The sequence below is a fragment of the Anomaloglossus baeobatrachus genome, chromosome 11 (assembly GCF_048569485.1).
Source record: "Anomaloglossus baeobatrachus isolate aAnoBae1 chromosome 11, aAnoBae1.hap1, whole genome shotgun sequence".
NCBI classification, from domain to species: domain Eukaryota; kingdom Metazoa; phylum Chordata; class Amphibia; order Anura; family Aromobatidae; genus Anomaloglossus; species Anomaloglossus baeobatrachus.
In genome coordinates this window covers 192,143,721-192,169,370 of record NC_134363.1, presented here as the reverse complement: position 1 = coordinate 192,169,370, position 25,650 = coordinate 192,143,721, and the positions used below count along the sequence as shown (strand labels likewise).

The following is a 25,650-nucleotide window of genomic DNA, read 5'->3' as shown; positions in this document are numbered from 1 at the left end:
GAAACCCAAGACCCTGGATTCTGCTGGACAGAAACTACGGCTGCTGCAGCACCTCTTATATACAGACTCTTCCTGTTGGCCGTCCTGCAGCTGCTGTGGCTTTTTCACATTCAGCTTCATTTTTTGTGAGGTTTTGCAGTAATGCGGGGGTCCTGGCGCTGTAATGCGGGGGTCCTGGCGCTGTAATGCGGGGGTCCTGGCGCTGTAATGCGGGGGTCCTGGCGCTGTAATGCGGGGGTCCTGGCGCTGTAATGCGGGGGTCCTGGCGCTGTAGGGCGGGGGTCCTGGCGCTGTAGGGCGGGGGTCCTGGCGCTGTAGGGCGGGGGTCCTGGCGCTGTAGGGCGGGGGTCCGGGGTCCTGGCGCTGTAGGGCGGGGGTCCTGGCGCTGTAGTGAGGGGTGCTGTACTGATCAGCGGCCTTTGTGTTTTGCAGCCCTGATACCGGTACCTGCAGGTGTCTGTACATTATGGGGTCCTCTCGCATTGTTTGTGTTTTCGCTCCTGTCATTTCTATGGCTTTCACAGATGTCAGACGTTTTAGGCATTATCTGAGTTGTGTTGAAGTGGCGGGGGCTGGGAGGTGAAGGCAATCAGCAGTCAGGGCTTTGCCCTTCTGGGGCAGATAAGAGCTGATGACAGGGCTCAGGGCTTCTCTTTGTCCTCATTACAAGTCAGATTGAGCCCCAGATAAGGACTCCCCTCCCCCATATTCTATGCACATCCCATAGTCACAGTAGATTTGACCATCTGAGTTTTGGTCCTGTTCATGCAGCTTCATCCTCACATTATCCAGATGATGGAGGCTCTTATGTCTTGAGGAAGGATTTTTTCATGAGAAAAAGAATGCAGAGCCAATGTGAGGAGTGGGCTGTGGATAGGCAGAAAATGTAACCCCTCACTGCCCCGAGAGCGCCCCCTCTGGGCATCGGTAACCCCTCACTGCCCCGAGAGCGCCCCCTCTGGGCATCGGTAACCCCTCACTGCCCAGAGAGTGCCCCCACCGGGCATCTGTAACCCCTCACTGCCCCGAGAGCGCCCCCTCTGGGCATCGGTAACCCCTCACTGCCCAGAGAGTGCCCCCACCGGGCATCGGTAACCCCTCACTGCCCCGAGAGCGCCCACACCGGGCATCATTAACCCCTCACTGCCCCGAGAGCGCCCCCACCGGGCATCATTAACCCCTCACTGCCCCGAGAGCGCCCCCACCGGGCATCAGTGTCCATTATGGATGATGTATGAATTGTAATTCTCCCATTGTGGGACAGTACTAGGGATGATGTAGGGATTGACCTGTAAGTCCTCATTTATTTGTGCTTCTCATGTTATATTTACGTGTATCCGCCCCCTCCCCCATATACTGATGTGTGGCCTGGAGCTGCTGGTGACTGGGACACACTGGGCAGATTTCTCCTCAGGAATCTTGGAATCTGACAACATCATCATTATCTTCCCATCAGTACAGGGATTGTGCAACCATCTCCCCACATCTCACGGGGGTTAGGACAGTGATCTCTGCTCACGTGCTGTGCTCGGCTGCTGGGCTGCTGGTTGCGGGGGTGCGGGCCTGCTGGGTGCGGGCCTGCTGGGTGCGGGCCTGCTGGGTGCGGGCCTGCTGGGTGCGGGCCTGCTGGGTGCGGGCCTGCTGGGTGCGGGCCTGCTGGGTGCGGGCCTGCTGGGTGCGGGCCTGCTGGGTGCGGGCCTGCTGGGTGCGGGCCTGCTGGGTGCGGGCCTGCTGGGTGCGGGCCTGCTGGGCTGCTGGGTGCGGGCCTGCTGGGCTGCTGGGTGCGGGCCTGCTGGGCTGCTGGGTGCGGGCCTGCTGGCCTGCTGGGTGCTGGCCTGCTGGGCTGCTGGGTGCTGGGCTGCTGGGTGCTGGCCTGCTGGGCTGCTGGGTGCTGGCCTGCTGGGCTGCTGGGTGCGGGCCTGCTGGGCTGCTGGGTGCGGGCCTGCTGGGCTGCTGGGTGCGGGCCTGCTGGGCTGCTGGGTGCGGGCCTGCTGGGCTGCTGGGTGCGGGCCTGCTGGGCTGCTGGGTGCGGGCCTGCTGGGCTGCTGGGTGCGGGCCTGCTGGGCTGCTGGGTGCGGGCCTGTTGGGCTGCTGGGTGCGGGCCTGTTGGGCTGCTGGGTGCGGGCCTGTTGGGCTGCTGGGTGCGGGCCTGTTGGGCTGCTGGGTGCGGGCCTGCTGGGCTGCTGGGTGCGGGCCTGCTGGGCTGCTGGGTGCGGGCCTGCTGGGCTGCTGGGTGCGGGCCTGTTGGGCTGCTGGGTGCGGGCCTGTTGGGCTGCTGGGTGCGGGCCTGTTGGGCTGCTGGGTGCGGGCCTGCTGGGCTGCTGGGTGCGGGCCTGCTGGGCTGCTGGGTGCGGGCCTGCTGGGCTGCTGGGTGCGGGCCTGCTGGGTGCGGGGATGCTGGGTGCACGCCCGCTCGGCCCATGTCAGAATGCCCCCTGGATGTTTTCTTTGTGGGCAGCAGTCTATATGGGGTGTAATTAGTTTGAAGCCACCCCAGTAGGTATTTGCACCCGCTATAGAAGAGTCCGTGATCTGGCCGCCACCTTGTACTAATTTGCTGTATTCCCCTAAGTGACTCTTGTAGGTGACATGACTAAGGCTTGATGCAGGGTCTTAAACCTTGTGCTTTGTCTCTTCCCCGAAATCTGCTTGATCTCTTTTACTCAGTGCTATAAAGTGCACTCATCCAGCGTGAAGGGCTCAGGCTGTGTGGGTGTGTAATTGGGGTTATTGGGCTGAGACTCGGTCCCCGGCCCTGCACTGAGGGTGAGGGAGCAGCGGTTTCACACCTCGTGTCAGCAGCTTTGTGTCTGTCATCTCTGTCACTGACAGATGTTCTCTGCACCACCATCATCACTACCACTACCACCATCATCATCACTACCACCATCATCATCACTACCACCATCATCATCCTCCGTGAGAAGTGGGCCACCAGTGTTCTGCCACCACACCAATAGTAGCTCACCACTAGGAGGGACTGCCGGACCCCTGATGTTATAGTTTTGGGATGGGAGCACTGATGCTGTCACCTGGGGTCTGCATTATAAAACATTGGGGGTTACAGTTATTTGTGGTGTATTTGTAACATATTGGAAACATTTTGGTAAAATGTAACATCCTGAATGATCTATTATCCTTAAAGGGTTTGTTCAAGATCAGACAAACATGGAGCCTTTCTGCTATAGCAGAACACGCCCTCCTCAGGTTGTGTGTGGTACTGCAGCTCAGGCCGGGTCACGTCCATGGAGCAGAGGATTGTTGCAGGGGTGTCGTCTTCATACCCGCTATGAATGATTGACTCCTCATACTTGAGGTTGTGTAGATGTTTGGTATGCAGCTCGGTGGTGTTTTTGTTGCCTCTTCTGTCTTGGACACGGCAGTGTTCACATGCGCTGCCAGCCGTGCAGTTATGGCAGATCTGTGCACCCTGCGGTCAGAGCCGTCCCCTACATATTCTCCGACTAAGGCTACTTTCACACATCAGTTTTTTTCCATCAGGCACAATCCGGAAAAAAAAACGGATGCGGCACCGAATCCGTTTTATCTCCATTGATTTGTATTAGCGCCGGATTGTGCCTGATGCCAAAAAACTGATGTGTGAAAGTAGCTTTATCTGTTGCCCCGTCCTTAGAGCCGCTGATGTATGTGTAGAGGCGATCTCGCGGTGCCGGCCCGGGTGGAGCCCGTTGTGTGCCGGCTCTCGGGGAGATGCAGTATGGCGGCTCGTCCACCTCTGACCCATCCAGTCGCAGCATTTCTCCATGTAGCAGGGAGGCCCGGACTCTTCAGTTCTCTGCAGAGCTCATATTTGGGGGCGACTGTCTTCTGCCATTACCAAGGCCCAAACATCAGATGCTGCCCTTCCCTGAGGACTTGGGGATACGCTGAGCCCCCACATCTAGGGGGTGACGGGATGCTGAGATAATGGCGTCCTGACAGAGCGAGACGTTCATCCCCTATCTGGGGGGTGAGAAGATTCCCCCCGATTCCCTGAGGGAGCAGCACAACCAGACTGTGAGAAGAAATTCCTGTAAGGGGGCCGCTCTTATAACCGAAATGACTTCCATATGAAAGGGGGCACCGCTGGGGGGTGAGAATGTGTCCTTGGGATGGAACCAGTGGGTGCTGCAATCTGCCTGATGTGAGAGCGGGGCCTTTAACCCTCTCTCGGCTGCAGAGCATCTTTCCAGTCTGGTTCCCACATCAGGAGGGTGTAATGTCATGTGCTGTGCGTGAGGACCGCCGGCTGGGAGGAGGTTAAGTGTGGGAAATTTGGGAAGTCCAGGCAATCTGGCTGAGTGACTGCGCTCCCATGCACGCAGTGACGACAAGCTGGTGGTCTCACATTACACCAGTATGACTCCATCAGAGGGCGGCGTGCTGCGGCTCCAAATGCGCAGGCGCAGACCCGGTCCTCACTCTGGACCTCGGGGCCCAAACACTACTCATGAAATGGAATTATTAGCTTCATCCTGCTGCACGAAGCAAAAAGCGAAACACAGAGACGTGCGCAAAATGTGCAGATATGGAGATTACGTGTATTCACTTACAAGACGCGAATTACAGCTTAGTGCCCAAAATCGCGTCCGCGACGAAGACCCACCCCACCGGAGGCCTGAAGCTCAAATGAGACCCCAGAATCTATTCTTACAAAAGAGCAGAGCAGCCGTCTCCCACCTACCGCAGCTTATTCTGGACACACGAGAGCTCAGGATGTCAGCGGGACCAGCCCAATGTGTATGGGGGTCTCCTGGCGCCCCTGATGGCTATTGCTTTTGTGTGAGATTTCTCTGATTTCGGGTGCACTGACCCCGTTATTGGGAACGCTCACGTCACGATAATCGCAGTGTGTGAACAGGCGGCCGATCACCCGATGAGATGCTTGTTTGTCATGTCAAATCAGCTTTTGGTTTGCACAAAAGATCATCGTTCTCGGCAGCGCTCCGTCCTGTGCAAGCTTGTGCCGCTGAGAACAATGGCCGCCAGTGCGCACTGAGGCAGGCATTGTAGACCAGCGCTGCAACTCCACGACTGCCAGCGTGCCGACATGCTGGACGGTAGCCGTGTAACCGGCACCATGCAGCGTAAGCCGAGCTTTAGCCCCCGGAGAGGTCTCGTCTGTACGAGCAGCGCTGTGGAGTCTGTATGAAATAGACCGACTCCTAAAATCTCTAATACATTGGGTCCAGCGGTCAGTGCAGAATGGGCTGAATATTTTTTCACAGGCATTTGGGAAAGTTATGAAATGTCCTATAAATGTCTGTTCTATTCATGATCTAAGGCTGCATTCACACACAGCGGTTTTGCTGCGTTTTTTAAGGATACGTTTTTCAGCTGCAAAAGCAGATCAGCTTTAAGAAACCGCATCACCTGAAAGGTTTCTGAGCTCATAGATATATAATGATCAATAGCAAAAGCAGATTAGAAAAACGCCACAAACTGACTGCTCATTCTCTGGCTTTGACAAGTATTTGGATGACATGGAGCAGCAAAGCGTTGCCACAAGGAAAAAGATGTCACTGCGTCTCCTATAGTGGCAGATTGGCCAGATGTCACCGCGTCTCCTATAGCGGCAGATTGGCCAGATGTCACCGCGTCTCCTATAGTGGCAGATTGGCCAGATGTCACCGCGTCTCCTATAGCGGCAGATTGGCCAGATGTCACTGCGTCTCCTATAGCGGCAGATTGGCCAGATGTCACTGCGTCTCCTATAGCGGCAGATTGGCCAGATGTCACTGCGTCTCCTATAGCGGCAGATTGGCCAGATGTCACCGCGTCTCCTATAGTGGCAGATTGGCCAGATGTCACCGCGTCTCCTATAGCGGCAGATTGGCCAGATGTCACTGCGTCTCCTATAGCGGCAGATTGGCCAGATGTCACTGCGTCTCCTATAGCGGCAGATTGGCCAGATGTCACTGCGTCTCCTATAGCGGCAGATTGGCCAGATGTCACTGCGTCTCCTATAGCGGCAGATTGGCCAGATGTCACCGCGTCTCCTATAGCGGCAGATTGGCCAGATGTCACCGCGTCTCCTATAGCGGCAGATTGGCCAGATGTCACCGCGTCTCCTATAGCGGCAGATTGGCCAGATGTCACCGCGTCTCCTATAGCGGCAGATTGGCCAGATGTCACCGCGTCTCCTATAGCGGCAGATTGGCCAGATGTCACCGCGTCTCCTATAGCGGCAGATTGGCCAGATGTCACCGCGTCTCCTATAGCGGCAGATTGGCCAGATGTCACCGCGTCTCCTATAGCGGCAGATTGGCCAGATGTCACCGCGTCGCCTATAGCGGCAGATTGGCCAGATGTCACCGCGTCGCCTATAGCGGCAGATTGGCCAGATGTCACCGCGTCGCCTATAGCGGCAGATTGGCCAGATGTCACCGCGTCGCCTATAGCGGCAGATTGACCAGATTTCAGTATAATTTTTCACTTGCTCTCAAAGAAATAGAAAAATTCAACTGTTCATCAAAAGTGACTGTGCATGAGGCAATTCCTTTATACCCGGAGATTGTTAGAGATGTTCCCGTGTGGTTACGGCTTTGCCTCCAGCCCCAGTTACTGTAGGGAGGTTGTTCTCCAGCCTTAGGTCAGATTTGAGGTCATCTGCGAAGGAGGATCTGATGGAGGCTGTGGAGACACGGGGCTCAGTGGGTGCTCTCATCCACTAAAACCCGCCGCCTTTAGAAAGACAGCGTGGCTCAGGGCTCATCCCAACTGAACGCCGGCCTCCTTAACCGTGGGCGTAACACTACTCAGACAACACAGGGTGAGGGAACCACAATAATTAGACTTTATTGGATCCCCAAACAATTAACGGCACATAACACATAACCAGCAAAACACACAAATGTAACAGGCAACAGAGTCTCACCCTTCCGCTGGCTCACCAGGGATTTAGAATGTCCTTGCCTCAGAGGTTCCAGGGCCGCTTACTCCAATCCAGCAGTACCCCGCTTTTGGCGGGCACCCACCGAGAAAGGAATAATGCCAGATTTAGGAAGCTGGCTGAGGTCTGCAAAGTCTGTTCCAGGTGACTGAACTGTCCCAACCTGAGTGTCCTCCTTAGGTAGTCCTGTATGATGTTACAATCCTGGCAGCCGGAGTCGAAATCCCTAGGCTGTGGATATGGTCTCCAACCGAAACCGGAGTCCCTAGATTGAAGCCATAAGATATCCTGATCCTCTAGTCAGCTCCAAAGAGCTTAGACTGGATCCATCAGCATCCATCAACAACAACCTGGTGGCTTAAAGAAAACCCTTTTATAGCCACAGCCTTCCACTTGGATACACTGCGTCCTCATCGATTGGTTGGACAAGATCGCCTCTCCCATTGGATGAATCTCAAGCTGCATGGACAATGTTCATCCAAATGATGTCTACAGAAAGACTGAAGATATCTACATGGAGTCTGCAAGTCACAGACTCAACAATGGCTACTAAGGTAATCACATTAGCAATACACAACTACAATTCAATGGTTACTGGAAAAGTCTGGAGAACAATACGTCTGGCTTTCAGTGGCCAACACAATTATATTGAGTCAACAAGAGTCTTGTAAAAACAATGAGGGACATCTCCCCCGTCTATAGACAATCTATCATGCTGTCTGGCTGAATTTTAAGAAACTTTAACCCATGAGAGTCCATGTCGTCACAGAGGCAATTCTATTTCTTACAACAATTAAATTCATAGACTGCACAAATGTTATGTAGTATATTTTTGTTGAAAACTGTTTTTTGCCACTTACAGTTAGGTCCAGAAATATTTGGACAGTGACACAATTTTGGCGAGTTGGGCTCTGCATGCCACCACATTGGATTTGAAATGAAACCTCTACAACAGAATTCAAGTGCAGATTGTAACGTTTAATTTGAAGGTTTGAACAAAAATATCTGATAGAAATTGTAGGAATTGTCACATTTCTTTACAAACACTCCACATTTTAGGAGCTCAAAAGTAATTGGACAAATAAACCAAACCCAAACAAAATATTTTTATTTTCAATATTTTGTTGCGAATCCTTTGGAGGCAATCACTGCCTTAAGTCTGGAACCCATGGACATCACCAAACGCTGGGTTTCCTCCTTCTTAATACTTTGCCAGGCCTTTACAGCCGCAGCCTTCAGGTCTTGCTTGTTTGTGGGTCTTTCCGTCTTAAGTCTGGATTTGAGCAAGTGAAATGCATGCTCAATTGGGTTAAGATCTGGTGATTGACTTGGCCATTGCAGAAGGTTCCACTTTTTTGCACTCATGAACTCCTGGGTAGCTTTGGCTGTATGCTTGAGGTCATTGTCCATCTGTACTATGAAGTGCCGTCCGATCAACTTTGCGGCATTTGGCTGAATCTGGGCTGAAAGTATATCCCGGTACACTTCAGAATTCATCCGGCTACTCTTGTCTGCTGTTATGTCATCAATAAACACAAGTGACCCAGTGCCATTGAAAGCCATGCATGCCCATGCCATCACGTTGCCTCCACCATGTTTTACAGAGGATGTGGTGTGCCTTGGATCATGTGCCGTTCCCTTTCTTCTCCACACTTTTTTCTTCCCATCATTCTGGTACAGGTTGATCTTGGTCTCATCTGTCCATAGAATACTTTTCCAGAACTGAGCTGGCTTCATGAGGTGTTTTTCAGCAAATGTAACTCTGGCCTGTCTATTTTTGGAATTGATGAATGGTTTGCATCTAGATGTGAACCCTTTGTATTTACTTTCATGGAGTCTTCTCTTTACTGTTGACTTAGAGACAGATACACCTACTTCACTGAGAGTGTTCTGGACTTCAGTTGATGTTGTGAACGGGTTCTTCTTCACCAAAGAAAGTATGCGGCGATCATCCACCACTGTTGTCATCCGTGGACGCCCAGGCCTTTTTGAGTTCCCAAGCTCACCAGTCAATTCCTTTTTTCTCAGAATGTACCCGACTGTTGATTTTGCTACTCCAAGCATGTCTGCTATCTCTCTGATGGATTTTTTCTTTTTTTTCAGCCTCAGGATGTTCTGCTTCACCTCAATTGAGAGTTCCTTAGACCGCATGTTGTCTGGTCACAGCAACAGCTTCCAAATGCAAAACCACACACCTGTAATCAACCCCAGACCTTTTAACTACTTCATTGATTACAGGTTAACGAGGGAGACGCCTTCAGAGTTAATTGCAGCCCTTAGAGTCCCTTGTCCAATTACGTTTGGTCCCTTGAAAAAGAGGAGGCTATGCATTACAGAGCTATGATTCCTAAACCCTTTCTCCGATTTGGATGTGAAAACTCTCATATTGCAGCTGGGAGTGTGCACTTTCAGCCCATATTATATATAGAATTGTATTTCTGAACATGTTTTTGTAAACAGCTAAAATAACAAAACTTGTGTCACTGTCCAAATATTTCTGGCCCTGACTGTACATAGTGTTACACTATGTATATGTACAGTGTGTATATACACTGTGTTCCAAATTATTATGCAAAAAGTTTAGGAGTGATAAGGTCAGACATTTTTTGTTTGTCATTTATACTCATTGCTGGTGATGGTGTCAGGGCTCTTTATATCACTTTATATCATTGCTGGTGATGATGTCCGGGCTCTTTATATCACTTTATATCATTGCTGGTGATGGTGTCAGGGCTCTTTATATCACTTTATATCATTGCTGGTGATGGTGTCAGGGCTCTCTATATCACTTTATATCATTGCTGGTGATGGTGTCCGGGCTCTTTATATCACTTTATATCATTGCTGGTGATGGTGTCAGGGCTCTTTATATCACTGACAGTAATTGCAGAGACCTGTGCACATTAGTTTGGCGTTAGGTGCGTCCAAATAAAGGCAAGATACTGAAGAAGGCTGTTCCACATTATTAAGCAGCCTACATTTTTTGCCAAAATGGGAAATATAAAGGATGTGTCGGCTGCTGAGAAGCAACAAATTGTGGATTATTTAGGTGAAGGCACGACTACAATCAAAATTGCCAAGACACTTCATCGTGATCATCACACAATCAAGAAGTATGTAGCGGATTCACAGCACACGCGTGTGCGTGCTGATAAGGAGAAACTGAGGACTCTTTCCAACAAGCAATTGCGTCAGGTTAAAAGAGCAGCTGCTAAAATGCCTTGTCATAGCAGCAGACAAGTGAAGCTGCTGGTGCCTCCAACGTCCCCCGAACAACAAGATGCAGGGTCCTTCAGAGGTTTGCAGCTGTGCGTAAGCCATCCTGTCGCCACCTCTATCCACTGCACACAAGCAGAAACGGCTCCAGTGGCCAAACCATACATGAAGACTGACTTCCAAACTGTTTTGTTCACCGATGAGTGCCGTGCAACGCTCAATGGTCCAGATGGATGGAGCGGAGGATGGCTAGTTGATGGACACCCCATGAAAACATGGCTATGGCGCCAACAAGGAGGAGGTGGAGTAATGTTTTGGGCTGGAATCATGGGGAGAGAGATTGTCGGCCCCTTTAGGATCCCTGAAGGGGTAAAGATGAACTCCATAATCTATGTGGAGTTTCTAAAACAGCACTTGTCCTGCCATGGTTCAAGAGGAAGAACCGTGCATCCGCAGCAAGATCATTTTCATGCATGATAATGGACCGTCTCATGCTGCAAATAACACATCTGCATCTTTGGCTGCTATGGGCATAAAAGAGGACAAACTTATGGTGTGGCCACCATCTTCCCCTGACCTCAACCCCATTGAGAACCTCTGGAGCATCATCAAAAGGAGTGTCTATGATGGCGGGAGGCAGTTCACATCTAAGCAACAGCTCTGGGAGGGTATTCTGTCCACATGCAAAACAATTGAAGCACAAACCATCCAAAAACTGACAAATTCAATGGACGAGAGAGTTCAGAAGCTTCTTTCGAAGGGGTCCTATGTGCAAATGTAACATCGCCTAGAATTAAGTTTTGACTTGAAAACGGTTTGATTTCATTTTGTAATAAGCTGATAATGCTGAGAATGTCGCAATTCACCATTTTGTTTTTCAAAATAAAAAGGTTGAAAACTGCTGTGCATAATAATCTGGAATATGCATTTTAAGTGCATTTTGAGTGTTTATTATATTTAAAAAATTTAAAAATATACTGTTTTCATAGGCAGTGATCAAACACATTTCAATTATACTCCAATAGTAGAGACTGGAAAATAACAGACTGCAATTCAGAAAGATAATTTAGGAAAATATGAAAGTATTTTTTGCATAATAATTTCGAACACTTTGTGTGTGTGTGTGTGTGTGTATATGTGTGTATATATATATATATATATATATATATATATATATATATATATATATATATATATATATATATATATATATATATATATATATTATAATATAATTTATTACAGTTTTTTGTGTTAAGTTGTATTCCAATAAATATATTTTATGTTCTATCTAAATATCTTGATTGTATCATAAAAATGATTAAATGTCTGCTGTTCACATTGTACAATACATTTGTCACTTAAATATAAGCAATATATGTGGGAGTCGCAGTCGTGGAGTCGGTGTAAGGGAAATTGCAGAGTCTGAGTGGGAGGTTTGGCACAGCCCTGTGTACGAGGGCATCTTGTCAGATCAGCGGCCATAGTGTAGTGTCCAGAGCGATGCCATTAGATTGACCTGTGTCCAGCATTTGCTGATATCGGCGCTGCTCACTGGTAACGTCAGTGCTCCATATTAAGCCTAAGGCTATGTGCACACGCTGCGTTTTTTTCTGACCACAAAGATAGTGGTTTTGGCCCCAAAAAAGCACACCCACAGGAAAAACGCATAAAAAACCGCATGCGGTTTTGTTTTGCTGCGTTTTTGTCCAATGTATGCAATGGCTGAAAAACGCAAATAGAATTGACAAAAGAAAAAAAAAACGAAAAAAAACGCAGCATGTGCACATAGCCTAATGGTGTAGGAGGCGGTGTCCAGCCTCGGTGGAGGGGCGGATTAGACCGAGACGTGCACATGTGCCGGGGGTGACAGTGTCTCATGCATTGTGTAATGTGAAGTGCTTCCTTTTATCCAGCATCAAGTGTCAGTCTCTTTATGTGAACCCCGGACCACGGTGATAATCCCCTGTAATCCCATGCAAGCTTTGTGAGGGAGCCCACCAGCAGCGCCCAGCCTGGAATATGAGACGGGGACTCGTGTTCACAGAGCGGCATAAGGAAAAGCCACAATCGGTGATGATCAGGACCCTCTCTAATGACCCAGTGGTGGGAGCGCTCACTGGCGCCAGTATAATGCATAGCGGAGGATTTCATCTCCTCGGCAGTGATGATCCCGATAGTGGAGGATTTCAGCTCCTCGGCAGTGATGATCCCGATAGTGGAGGATTTCAGCTCCTCGGCAGTGATGATCCCGATAGCGGAGGATTTCAGCTCCTCGGCAGTGATGATCCCGATAGCGGAGGATTTCAGCTCCTCGGCAGTGATGATCCCGATAGTGGAGGATTTCAGCTCCTTGGCAGTGATGATCCCGATAGTGGAGGATTTCAGCTCCTCACCAGTGATGATCCCGATAGTGGAGGATTTCAGCTCCTCGGCAGTGATGATCCCGATAGTGGAGGATTTCAGCTCCTTGGCAGTGATGATCCCGATAGTGGAGGATTTCAGCTCCTCACCAGTGATGATCCCGATAGCGGAGGATTTCAGCTCCTCGGCAGTGGTGTCTGCAGAGCCTTAGTCAAGTATTAGGCTATGTGCCCACGGGCGCTCGTACCTGCGGATGTATCCGCAGGTACGAGCGCATGTTTCCCGCAGCTGCAAGCCGGCGTCCGCAGCTATTTTTAGCGGAATAGCTGCGGGAAACATGCGGACGTTCATGCGATTTATACCTGCGGATGCCTACATCTGCAGCATGTTCCGCAGCCGCACTTTCCGCAGCGTGGACACAGCACTCCCCATGTCCCATAGGATAACATGGGGAGTGACTGTACATGCTAAAACCTGCGGATTTATCTGGAAAATAAAGAAAAATCCGCAGGTTTTCCACGGCAAAATCCGCAGATGCAAGCTCCCGTAAGGGCACATAGCCTTAGAGAACTAGTAAAGCAGACACAGGTGCAGGGTTTGTTACAGTGTGCCAGTTGCCTTTCTTATGTAAAGGCCCCGTCACACACAGAGATACATCTTTGGCAGATCTGTGGTTGCAGTGAAATCATTTACATATTGTTCCATTTGTACACAGCCACAAACTGCAACCACAGATCTGCCGCAGATTCATCTCCATGTGTGACAGGGCCTTTACAGTTGTATATTGACTCTTCTATTCACTGACTGCAAGCAGAGAACGTGAAAATAGTGAGGAAGTCGAGTAGAAAGTTGCAGAACTTTTTTCATTATGCCCAGTCATGGAGGGAGTAGAAGATAATACGGTATGTAATGCAGCAATCTGGGCCCCTAGGTACAATATCGGAGGAGCCACAAGGTGTTATATGGCCCTGGTGGACATTATTACATTATAAATGTATTTTATCTTCACGCATTACTGAAAACCACGTGCTGACGTTTATCACAGCATCGGCCACCAGGAGGCGCAGTGTTGGTCCCCACGGTCATTGGTGACTGTGGCCTTTCTGCCGCCTGTCAAGGATGAGGGCGAGGTCCGGTCTCCACAGCCATTCGGAATAGTTATAGGAAAGTGAAGGGATTGTGGAGACAATCACCCAATATCTGCTTGGGGGAAAGTGTCTCCTTGGTGGGCTCACACCCCCGGACGCCCCCGGGCCTCATGCTGCTGCTACAATGTGTCTATTAGGAGCCCACATCTCTCCTACAGGTTTTTGAGGGGTGCAGCCACTTTTGCATCAAAGCATAGTTAGTCTAAGGGTTACTTAAGGACAAAGGGACATTCCTGGAGCAGCTTGTGGGGCCAAGTCCATGACACCTCAGATATGCTCCGGAGGCACCATACAGTGGAGTCACGGAGTTCAGCGATGAGACCTGGGAATAGACTGTCCAGAGGACAGAAGATCCGGGAACGATGCCTGAGGCAATCAGATCATCAGCAACATGGACCTGTAGTGTCCAGAGGACAGAAGATCCGGGAACGCTGCCTGAGGCAATCAGATCATCAGCAACATGGACCTATAGTGTCCAGAACGCAGGAGATCCCGGGAACGCTGCCTGAGGCAATCAGGTCATCAGCAACATGGACCTATAGTGTCCAGAGCGCAGGAGATCCCGGGAATGATGCCTGAGGCAACCAGATCATCAGCAACATGGACCTATAGTGTCCAGAGCGCAGGAGATCCCGGGAACGCTGCCTGAGGCAATCAGATCATCAGCAACATGGACCTATAGTGTCCAGAGCGCAGGAGATCCCGGGAACGCTGCCTGAGGCAATCAGATCATCAGCAACATGGACCTGTAGTGTCCAGAGCGCAGGAGATCCCGGGAACGCTGCCTGAGGCAATCAGATCATCAGCAACATGGACCTATAGTGTCCAGAGCGCAGGAGATCCCAGGAACGCTGCCTGAGGCAATCAGATCATCAGCAACATGGACCTATAGTGTCCAGAACGCAGGAGATCCCGGGAACGCTGCCTGAGGCAATCAGGTCATCAGCAACATGGACCTGTAGTGTCCAGAGCGCAGGAGATCCCGGGAACGATGCCTGAGGCAACCAGGTCATCAGCAACATGGACCTGTAGTGTCCAGAGCGCAGGAGATCCCGGGAACGCTGCCTGAGGCAACCAGGACATCAGCAACATGGACCTGTAGTGTCCAGAGCGCAGGAGATCCCGGGAACGATGCCTGAGGCAACCAGGTCATCAGCAACATGGACCTGTAGTGTCCAGAGCGCAGGAGATCCCGGGAACGATGCCTGAGGCAATCAGGTCATCAGCAACATGGACCTATAGTGTCCAGAGCGCAGGAGATCCCGGGAACGCTGCCTGAGGCAATCAGGTCATCAGCAACATGGACCTATAGTGTCCAGAGCGCAGGAGATCCCGGGAATGATGCCTGAGGCAACCAGATCATCAGCAACATGGACCTGTAGTGTCCAGAGCACAGGAGATCCCGGGAACGATGCCTGAGGCAACCAGGTCATCAGCAACATGGACCTGTAGTGTCCAGAGCGCAGGAGATCCCGGGAACGCTGCCTGAGGCAACCAGATCATCAGCAACATGGACCTGTAGTGTCCAGAGCGCAGGAGATCCCGGGAACGCTGCCTGAGGCAATCAGGTCATCAGCAACATGGACCTGTAGTGTCCAGAGCGCAGGAGATCCCGGGAACGCTGCCTGAGGCAATCAGGTCATCAGCAACATGGACCTGTAGTGTCCAGAGCGCAGGAGATCCCGGGAACGATGCCTGAGGCAACCAGATCATCAGCAACATGGACCTGTAGTGTCCAGAGCGCAGGAGATCCCGGGAACGCTGCCTGAGGCAACCAGATCATCAGCAACATGGACCTGTAGTGTCCAGAGCACAGGAGATCCCGGGAACGCTGCCTGAGGCAACCAGATCATCAGCAACATGGACCTGTAGTGTCCAGAGCACAGGAGATCCCGGGAACGCTGCCTGAGGCAACCAGGACATCAGCAACATGGACCTGTAGTGTCCAGAGCGCAGGAGATCCCGGGAACGATGCCTGAGGCAATCAGGTCATCAGCAACATGGACCTGTAGTGTCCAGAGCGCAGTAGATCCCGGGAACGAAGCCTGAGGCAACCAGATCATCAGCAACATGGACCTGTAGTGTCCAGAGCGCAGTAGATCCCGGGAACGATGCCTGAGCATCAGCAACATGGACCTGTAGTGTCCAGAGCGCAGGAGATCCCAGGAACGATGCCTGAGGCAATCAGGTCATCAGCAACATGGACCTGTAGTGTCCAGAGCGCAGGAGATCCCAGGAACGATGCCTGAGGCAACCAGGTCATCAGCAACATGGACCTGTAGTGTCCAGAGCGCAGGAGATCCCGGGAACGATGCCTGAGGCAACCAGGTCATCAGCAACATGGACCTGTAGTGTCCAGAGCGCAGTAGATCCCGGGAACGATGCCTGAGGCAACCAGGTCATCAGCAACATGGACCTGTAGTGTCCAGAGCGCAGGAGATCCCGGGAACGATGCCTGAGGCAACCAGATCATCAGCAACATGGACCTGTAGTGTCCAGAGCGCAGGAGATCCCAGGAACGCTGCCTGAGGCAATCAGATCATCAGCAACATGGACCTGTAGTGTCCAGAGCGCAGGAGATCCCGGGAACGCTGCCTGAGGCAACCAGATCATCAGCAACATGGACCTGTAGTGTCCAGAGCACAGGAGATCCCGGGAACGCTGCCTGAGGCAACCAGATCATCAGCAACATGGACCTGTAGTGTCCAGAGCACAGGAGATCCCGGGAACGCTGCCTGAGGCAACCAGATCATCAGCAACATGGACCTGTAGTGTCCAGAGCGCAGTAGATCCCGGGAACGATGCCTGAGGCAACCAGGACATCAGCAACATGGACCTGTAGTGTCCAGAGCGCAGTAGATCCCGGGAACGATGCCTGAGGCAACCAGATCATCAGCAACATGGACCTGTAGTGTCCAGAGTGCAGTAGATCCCGGGAACGAAGCCTGAGGCAACCAGATCATCAGCAACATGGACCTGTAGTGTCCAGAGCGCAGTAGATCCCGGGAACGATGCCTGAGGCAACCAGGTCATCAGCAACATGGACCTGTAGTGTCCAGAGCGCAGGAGATCCCAGGAACGATGCCTGAGGCAATCAGGTCATCAGCAACATGGACCTGTAGTGTCCAGAGCGCAGGAGATCCCAGGAACGATGCCTGAGGCAACCAGGTCATCAGCAACATGGACCTGTAGTGTCCAGAGCGCAGGAGATCCCAGGAACGATGCCTGAGGCAACCAGGTCATCAGCAACATGGACCTGTAGTGTCCAGAGCGCAGGAGATCCCGGGAACGATGCCTGAGGCAATCAGATCATCAGCAACATGGACCTGTAGTGTCCAGAGCGCAGGAGATCCCGGGAACGATGCCTGAGGCAACCAGGTCATCAGCAACATGGACCTGTAGTGTCCAGAGCGCAGTAGATCCCGGGAACGATGCCTGAGGCAACCAGGTCATCAGCAACATGGACCTGTAGTGTCCAGAGCGCAGTAGATCCCAGGAACGCTGCCTGAGGCAATCAGATCATCAGCAACATGGACCTGTAGTGTCCAGAGCGCAGTAGATCCCAGGAACGCTGCCTGAGGCAATCAGATCATCAGCAACATGGACCTGTAGTGTCCAGAGCGCAGGAGATCCCGGGAACGCTGCCTGAGGCAACCAGATCATCAGCAACATGGACCTGTAGTGTCCAGAGCGCAGGAGATCCCGGGAACGCTGCCTGAGGCAACCAGATCATCAGCAACATGGACCTGTAGTGTCCAGAGCACAGGAGATCCCAGGAACGCTGCCTGAGGCAACCAGATCATCAGCAACATGGACCTGTAGTGTCCAGAGCGCAGGAGATCCCGGGAACGATGCCTGAGGCAACCAGGTCATCAGCAACATGGACCTGTAGTGTCCAGAGCGCAGTAGATCCCGGGAACGATGCCTGAGGCAACCAGATCATCAGCAACATGGACCTGTAGTGTCCAGAGCGCAGTAGATCCCGGGAACGAAGCCTGAGGCAACCAGATCATCAGCAACATGGACCTGTAGTGTCCAGAGTGCAGGAGATCCCAGGAACGATGCCTGAGGCAATCAGGTCATCAGCAACATGGACCTGTAGTGTCCAGAGCGCAGGAGATCCCAGGAACGATGCCTGAGGCAATCAGGTCATCAGCAACATGGACTTGTAGTGTCCAGAGCGCAGGAGATCCCGGGAACGCTGCCTGAGGCAATCAGGTCATCAGCAACATGGACCTGTAGTCTATTTTCTAGGTGACATTGGCCCTAATGATATTTGCACTGATGGGGGTGGTCGTCCATGTGAAGGACTGTATTGGCGCTACAGGTGTCATGGATTTCAGTGACCGCTGATTGTACAATCATTTTGTATTGGTTGGATCCAGCATGTTGGTTGCAGAGTGGTCTGACACAGTGGACGGTTCCTGGAAGACGTCTCTGCAGCCTCAATACAATCTCTAAATAAAACCTCCTGCACAAGACTTCTGATTAGTGAGGGAGGCGCTCGTTCTTCTGTCCATTCTGTTTTGTAGGAGACACCTCGTTCTAATCTGGGTGCTTTGTGATCCAAAAATACTATTACAGGGCTTATTCTGTGTATGTGACACTTCACCGTGTGGTCCGGTGTACGTGACGCCTTGTTGCCAGGGGCCGGTCTCGTGTACGTGACTCCTTGTCGCCAGGGGCCGGTCTCGTGTATGTGACTCCTTGTCACCATGGGCCGGTCTCGTGTACGTGACTCCTTGTCACCATGGGCCGGTCTCGTGTATGTGACGCCTTGTCTCCAGGGGCCGGTCTCGTGTATGTGACGCCTTGTTGCCAGGGGCCGGTCTCGTGTATGTGACGCCTTGTCGCCAGGGGACGGTCTCGTGTATGTGACGCCTTGTCGCCAGGGGCCGGTCTCGTGCATGTGACGCCTTGTCGCCAGGGGCCGGTCTCGTGCATGTGACGCCTTGTCGCCAGGGGCCGGTCTCGTGCATGTGACGCCTTGTTGCCAGGGGCCGGTCTCGTGTATGTGACGCCTTGTTGCCAGGGGCCGGTCTCGTGCATGTGACGCCTTGTCGCCAGGGGCCGGTCTCGTGTATGTGACGCCTTGTCGCCAGGGGCCGGTCTCGTGCATGTGACGCCTTGTTGCCAGGGGCCGGTCTCGTGTATGTGACGCCTTGTTGCCAGGGGCCGGTCTCGTGTATGTGACGCCTTGTTGCCAGGGGCCGGTCTCGTGTATGTGACGCCTTGTCGCCAGGGGCCGGTCTCGTGTATGTGACGCCTTGTTGCCAGGGGCCGGTCTCGTGTATGTGACGCCTTGTCTCCAGGGGCCGGTCTCGTGTACGTGACTCCTTGTTGCCTTGTCGCCAGGGGCCGGTCTCGTGTATGTGACGCCTTGTCGCCAGGGGCCGGTCTCGTGTATGTGACGCCTTGTTGCCAGGGGCCGGTCTCGTGTATGTGACGCCTTGTCTCCAGGGGCCGGTCTCGTGTATGTGACGCCTTGTCGCCAGGGGCCGGTCTCGTGTATGTGACGCCTTGTCGCCAGGGGCCGGTCTCGTGTATGTGACGCCTTGTCGCCAGGGGCCGGTCTCGTGTATGTGACGCCTTGTTGCCAGGGGCCGGTCTCGTGTATGTGACGCCTTGTTGCCAGGGGCCGGTCTCGTGCATGTGACGCCTTGTCGCCAGGGGCCGGTCTCGTGCATGTGACGCCTTGTCGCCAGGGGCCGGTCTCGTGCATGTGACGCCTTGTCGCCAGGGGCCGGTCTCGTGCATGTGACGCCTTGTCGCCAGGGGCCGGTCTCGTCTATGTGACGCCTTGTCGCCAGGGGCCGGTCTCGTGTATGTGACGCCTTGTCGCCAGGGGCCGGTCTCGTGTATGTGACGCCTTGTCGCCAGGGGCCGGTCTCGTGTATGTGACGCCTTGTCTCCAGGGGCCGGTCTCGTGTACGTGACTCCTTGTTGCCTTGTCGCCAGGGGCCGGTCTCGTGTATGTGACGCCTTGTCGCCAGGGGCCGGTCTCGTGTACGTGACGCCTTGTCGCCAGGGGCCGGTCTCGTGTATGTGACGCCTTGTCGCCAGGGGCCGGTCTCGTGTATGTGACGCCTTGTCGCCAGGGGCCGGTCTCGTGTATGTGACGCCTTGTCGCCAGGGGCCGGTCTCGTGTACGTGACGCCTTGTCTCCAGGGGCTGGTCTCGTGTACGTGACTCCTTGTCGCCAGGGGAAGGTCTCGTGTATGTGACGCCTTGTCGCCAGGGGCCGGTCTCGTGTATGTGACGCCTTGTCGCCAGGGGCCGGTCTCGTGTATGTGACGCCTTGTCGCCAGGGGCCGGTCTCGTGTATGTGACGCCTTGTCTCCAGGGGCCGGTCTCGTGTACGTGACTCCTTGTTGCCTTGTCGCCAGGGGCCGGTCTCGTGTATGTGACGCCTTGTCGCCAGGGGCCGGTCTCGTGTACGTGACGCCTTGTCGCCAGGGGCCGGTCTCGTGTATGTGACGCCTTGTCGCCAGGGGCCGGTCTCGTGTATGTGACGCCTTGTCGCCAGGGGCCGGTCTCGTGTATGTGACGCCTTGTCGCCAGGGGCCGGTCTCGTGTATGTGACGCCTTGTCTCCAGGGGCTGGTCTCGTGTACGTGACTCCTTGTCGCCAGGGGAAGGTCTCGTGTATGTGACGCCTTGTCGCCAGGGGCCGGTCTCGTGTACGTGACGCCTTGTCGCCAGGGGCCGGTCTCGTGTATGTGACGCCTTGTCGCCAGGGGCCGGTCTCGTGTATGTGACGCCTTGTCGCCAGGGGCCGGTCTCGTGTATGTGACGCCTTGTCGCCAGGGGCCGGTCTCGTGTATGTGACGCCTTGTCGCCAGGGGCCGGTCTCGTGTATGTGACGCCTTGTCGCCAGGGGCTGGAGTAAGATCTCATTAGCGCTTCATGCAGAATGGAGGGTGAATTTCATGTATCCATGTCTCTCTGGCAGATATGGACTGTGCGGACGTGCCCTTACTCACCCCCAGCAGTAAGGAGATGATGTCTCAGGCTCTCCGGGCCACCTTCAGCGGCTTCACTAAGGAGCAGCAACGGCTGGGCATACCCGTCGGTAAGACTTGTTGCCAATTCTGTACAGTGTTATAGATAGGGGTGATCCCTCAGCTTTGGGGGTCTCACTCCTAGTATCCTATACAGAGCACTATATAAATAATACCCCTTCTGTTCCTACACCAGATCCTCGAGAATGGACGGACGCTCAAGTCAGGGACTGGGTGTCGTGGGCGGTGAACGAATTCACCTTGAAGGGTGTAGACTTTCATAAGTTTCGCATGAGCGGAGCTGCGCTGTGCGCCCTCGGCAAGGAATGTTTCCTGGAACTGGCACCAGATTTTGTAGGAGACATCTTATGGGAACACCTAGAAATCTTACAAAAAGGTAATGTAGTCTGCCTAGATTCTGCCCATGGGTGGAGTGTGTCTGCGGGATAAGATGTGGGGACAGTGCGGAGTGTGTGTGTGCTGGATAAGATGTGGGGACAGTGCGGAGTGTGTGTCTGCGGGATAAGATGTGGGGACAGTGCGGAGTGTGTGTCTGCGGGATAAGATGGGACAGTGCGGAGTGTGTGCCTGCGGGATAAGATGTGGGGACAGTGCGGAGTGTGTGTGCCTGCGGGATAAGATGTGGGGACAGCGCGAAGTGTGTGCCTGCGGGATAAGATGTGGGGACAGTGCGGAGTGTGTGCCTGCGGGATAAGATGTGGGGACAGTGCGGAGTGTGTGTCTGCGGGATAAGATGTGGGGACAGTGCGGAGTGTGTGCCTGCGGGATAAGATGTGGGGACAGTGCGGAGTGTGTGCCTGCGGGATAAGATGTGGGGACAGTGCGGAGTGTGTCTGCGGGATAAGATGTGGGGACAGTGCGGAGTGTGTCTGCGGGATAAGATGTGGGGACAGTGCGGAGTGTGTGTCTGCGGGATAAGATGTGGGGACAGTGCGGAGTGTGTGCCTGCGGGATAAGATGTGGGGACAGTGCGGAGTGTGTGCCTGCGGGATAAGATGTGGGGACAGTGCGGAGTGTGTGCCTGCGGGATAAGATGTGGGGACAGTGCGGAGTGTGTGTGCCCTGCGGGATAAGATGTGGGGACAGTGCGGAGTGTGTGTGCCCTGCGGGATAAGATGTGGGGACAGTGCGGAGTGTGTGTGCCTGCGGGATAAGATGTGGGGACAGTGCGGAGTGTGTGCCTGCGGGATAAGATGTGGGGACAGTGCGGAGTGTGTGCCTGCGGGATAAGATGTGGGGACAGTGCGGAGTGTGTGTGCCCTGCGGGATAAGATGTGGGGACAGTGCGGAGTGTGTGTGCCCTGCGGGATAAGATGTGGGGACAGTGCGGAGTGTGTGTCTGCGGGATAAGATGTGGGGACAGTGCGGAGTGTGTCTGCGGGATAAGATGTGGGGACAGTGCGGAGTGTGTGTCTGCGGGATAAGATGTGGGGACAGTGCGGAGTGTGTGTGTGTGCTGGATAAGATGTGGGGACAGTGCGGAGTGTGTGTGTGTGCTGGATAAGATGTGGGGACAGTGCGGAGTGTGTGTGTGTGTGTGCTGGATAAGATGTGGGGACAGTGCGGAGTGTGTGTGTGTGTGCTGGATAAGATGTGGGGACAGTGCGGAGTGTGTGTCTGCGGGATAAGATGTGGGGACAGTGCGGAGTGTGTGTCTGCGGGATAAGATGGGACAGTGCGGAGTGTGTGCCTGCGGGATAAGATGTGGGGACAGTGCGGAGTGTGTGTGCCTGCGGGATAAGATGTGGGGACAGTGCGGAGTGTGTGCCTGCGGGATAAGATGTGGGGACAGCGCGAAGTGTGTGCCTGCGGGATAAGATGTGGGGACAGTGCGGAGTGTGTGTCTGCGGGATAAGATGTGGGGACAGTGCGGAGTGTGTGCCTGCGGGATAAGATGTGGGGACAGTGCGGAGTGTGTCTGCGGGATAAGATGTGGGGACAGTGCGGAGTGTGTGCCTGCGGGATAAGATGTGGGGACAGTGCGGAGTGTGTGTCTGCGGGATAAGATGTGGGGACAGTGCGGAGTGTGTGCCTGCGGGATAAGATGTGGGGACAGTGCGGAGTGTGTCTGCGGGATAAGATGTGGGGACAGTGCGGAGTGTGTGTGCCTGCGGGATAAGATGTGGGGACAGTGCGGAGTGTGTCTGCGGGATAAGATGTGGGGACAGTGCGGAGTGTGTGCCTGCGGGATAAGATGTGGGGACAGTGCGGAGTGTGTGTGCCTGCGGGATAAGATGTGGGGACAGTGCGGAGTGTGTGTGCCTGCGGGATAAGATGTGGGGACAGTGCGGAGTGTGTGTCTGCGGGATAAGATGTGGGGACAGTGCGGAGTGTGTGCCTGCGGGATAAGATGTGGGGACAGTGCGGAGTGTGTGCCTGCGGGATAAGATGTGGGGACAGTGCGGAGTGTGTGCCTGCGGGATAAGATGTGGGGACAGTGCGGAGTGTGTGTGCCCTGCGGGATAAGATGTGGGGACAGTGCGGAGTGTGTGTGCCCTGCGGGATAAGATGTGGGGACAGTGCGGAGTGTGTGTGCCTGCGGGATAAGATGTGGGGATAGTGCGGAGTGTGTGTCTGCGGGATAAGATGTGGGGACAGTGTGGAGTGTGTCTGCGGGATAAGATGTGGGGACAGTGCGGAGTGTGTGTCTGCGGGATAACATGTGGCGACAGTGCGGAGTGTGTGTCTGCGGGATAAGATGTGGGGACAGTGTGGAGTGTGTGTGCCTGCGGGATAAGATGTGGGGACAGTGCGGAGTGTGTGCCTGCGGGATAAGATGTGGGGACAGTGCGGAGTGTGTGTCTGCGGGATAAGATGTGGGGACAGTGCGGAGTGTGTCTGCGGGATAAGATGTGGGGACAGTGCGGAGTGTGTGTCTGCGGGATAAGATGTGGGGACAGTGCGGAGTCTGTGTCTGCGGGATAAGATGTGGGGACAGTGCGGAGTGTGTCTGCGGGATAAGATGTGGGGACAGTGCGGAGTGTGTGTCTGCGGGATAAGATGTGGGGACAGTGCGGAGTGTGTCTCTGCGGGATAAGATGTGGGGACAGTGCGGAATGTGTCTCTGCGGGATAAGATGTGGGGACAGTGCGGAGTGTGTCTCTGCGGGATAAGATGTGGGGACAGTGCGGAGTGTGTGTCTGCGGGATAAGATATGGGGACAGTGCGGAGTGTGTGTCTGCGGGATAAGATGTGGGGACAGTGCGGAGTGTGTCTGCGGATAAGATGTGGGGACAGTGTGGAGTGTGTCTGCGGGATAAGATGTGGGGACAGTGTGGAGTGTGTGTCTGCGGGATAAGATGTGGGGGACAGTGCGGAGTGTGTGTCTGCGGGATAAGATGTGGGGACAGTGCGGAGTGTGTGTCTGCGGGATAAGATGTGGGGATAGTGCGGAGTGTGTGTCTGCGGGATAAGATGTGGGGACAGTGCGGAGTGTGTCTGCGGGATAAGATGTGGGGACAGTGCGGAGTGTGTGTCTGCGGGATAAGATGTGGGGACAGTGTGGAGTGTGTCTGCGGGATAAGATGTGGGGACAGTGCGGAGTGTGTGTCTGCGGGATAAGATGTGGGGATAGTGCGGAGTGTGTCTGCGGGATAAGATGTGGGGATAGTGCGGAGTGTGTGTCTGCGGGATAAGATGTGGGGACAGTGCGGAGTGTGTGTCTGCGGGATAAGATGTGGGGACAGTGCGGAGTGTGTGTCTGCGGGATAAGATGTGGGGACAGTGCGGAGTGTGTGTCTGCGGGATAAGATGTGGGGACAGTGCGGAGTGTGTGTCTGCGGGATAAGATGTGGGGACAGTGCGGAGTGTGTGCCTGTGCGGTGACTTCTGTTGCTGCAGGATGATGTGCACAGGTCAGGTAATACCTTGCATATTTGCGCTCATCATGCAGATCTGAGCAGAGGTTGCGTTTGATTGTGTCCTTTGGTCACTAACACATTTCTTTCATTTTCTTTTCTTTTTTTCACCGTTTGGCCCAGAAGATTCAAAATTGTACCAAACGAATGAGCTATCATCAGCGTACCCCGAGTCCAGATACAGCTCCGAGTATTTCATCAGTGAGTATTGCAGGAGTCCATGTGAACATTCGGGGAACAACTCTGCTGGGTATATGGGCCACACATAAAAAAATTGTGTGAAAAATTGAATTTTAGGGGTGACATTTTTAGTTCTTTTTGTTCTATACACTTTTTGATCACGTTTTAGAACATTTTTTGTTTATTATATTTTTTGTTAAATGGCATTCACTGTATGGTTTATGGTACAGTTTATAGTTTTGGTCATTAAGGATGTGCCGATAACAAACCTGCACATTTTTTATGTGCATTTCAGTTCAAGTATAAAACAGCACTTATAGTGTTAAAAAAAAATGGTTTTATTTTGAATATTTTAAAACTTTTTTTTTATATATTTTATCGACTTCTTGTAAGTAATATTGTTGTCAATTAGCATCGTATAGTAATTTTGGCCAACATATTGAAGTAATGTCCCCCATTTTTGTCCCCATCTTGTAGTAATGTCTCCCATCCTTGTCCCCATCTTGTAGTAATGCCCCCCATCCTATAGTAATGCCCCCCATCCTTGTCCCCATCCTATAGTAATGCCCCCCATCCTTGTCCCCATCCTATAGTAATGCCCCCCATCCTTGTCCCCATCCTATAGTAATGCCCCCCATCCTTGTCCCCATCCTATAGTAATGCCCCCCATCCTTGTCCCCATCCTATAGTAATGCCCCCCATCCTTGTCCCCATCTTGTAGTAATGTCCCCCATCTTTGTCCCCATCTTGTAGTAATGTCCCCCATCTTTGTCCCCATCCTATAGTAATGTCCCCCATCCTTGTCCCCATCCTGTAGTAATGTCTCCCATCCTGTCCCCATCCTGTCGTAATATCCCTCATCCCGGTCCTCATCTTGTAGTAATATCCCCCATCCTTGTCCCCATCCTGTAGTAATATCCCTCATCCCGGTTCTCATCTTGTAGTAATGTCCACCATCCTTGTCCCCATCCT

At 53.1% G+C, this 25,650-nt stretch overlaps 1 protein-coding gene across 4 annotated transcripts in view; it reads left to right on the top strand.

The window, feature by feature from the left end:
- The window catches only part of ETS1 (ETS proto-oncogene 1, transcription factor), a 193,009-nt gene that overhangs the window by 149,557 nt on the left and 17,802 nt on the right, over positions 1-25,650 (top strand). For 2 of the 4 annotated variants that reach the window (XM_075329448.1, XM_075329450.1), the window contains 3 exons: positions 20,572-20,691; positions 20,817-21,017; positions 24,625-24,699. In XM_075329448.1, coding sequence (XP_075185563.1) covers positions 20,572-20,691; positions 20,817-21,017; positions 24,625-24,699 — 396 coding nt within the window. Of the gene's footprint in view, positions 1-20,571; positions 20,692-20,816; positions 21,018-24,621; positions 24,700-25,650 lie in introns of all 4 variants that reach the window. The other 2 variants (XM_075329447.1, XM_075329449.1) reach the window with 1 other exon arrangement.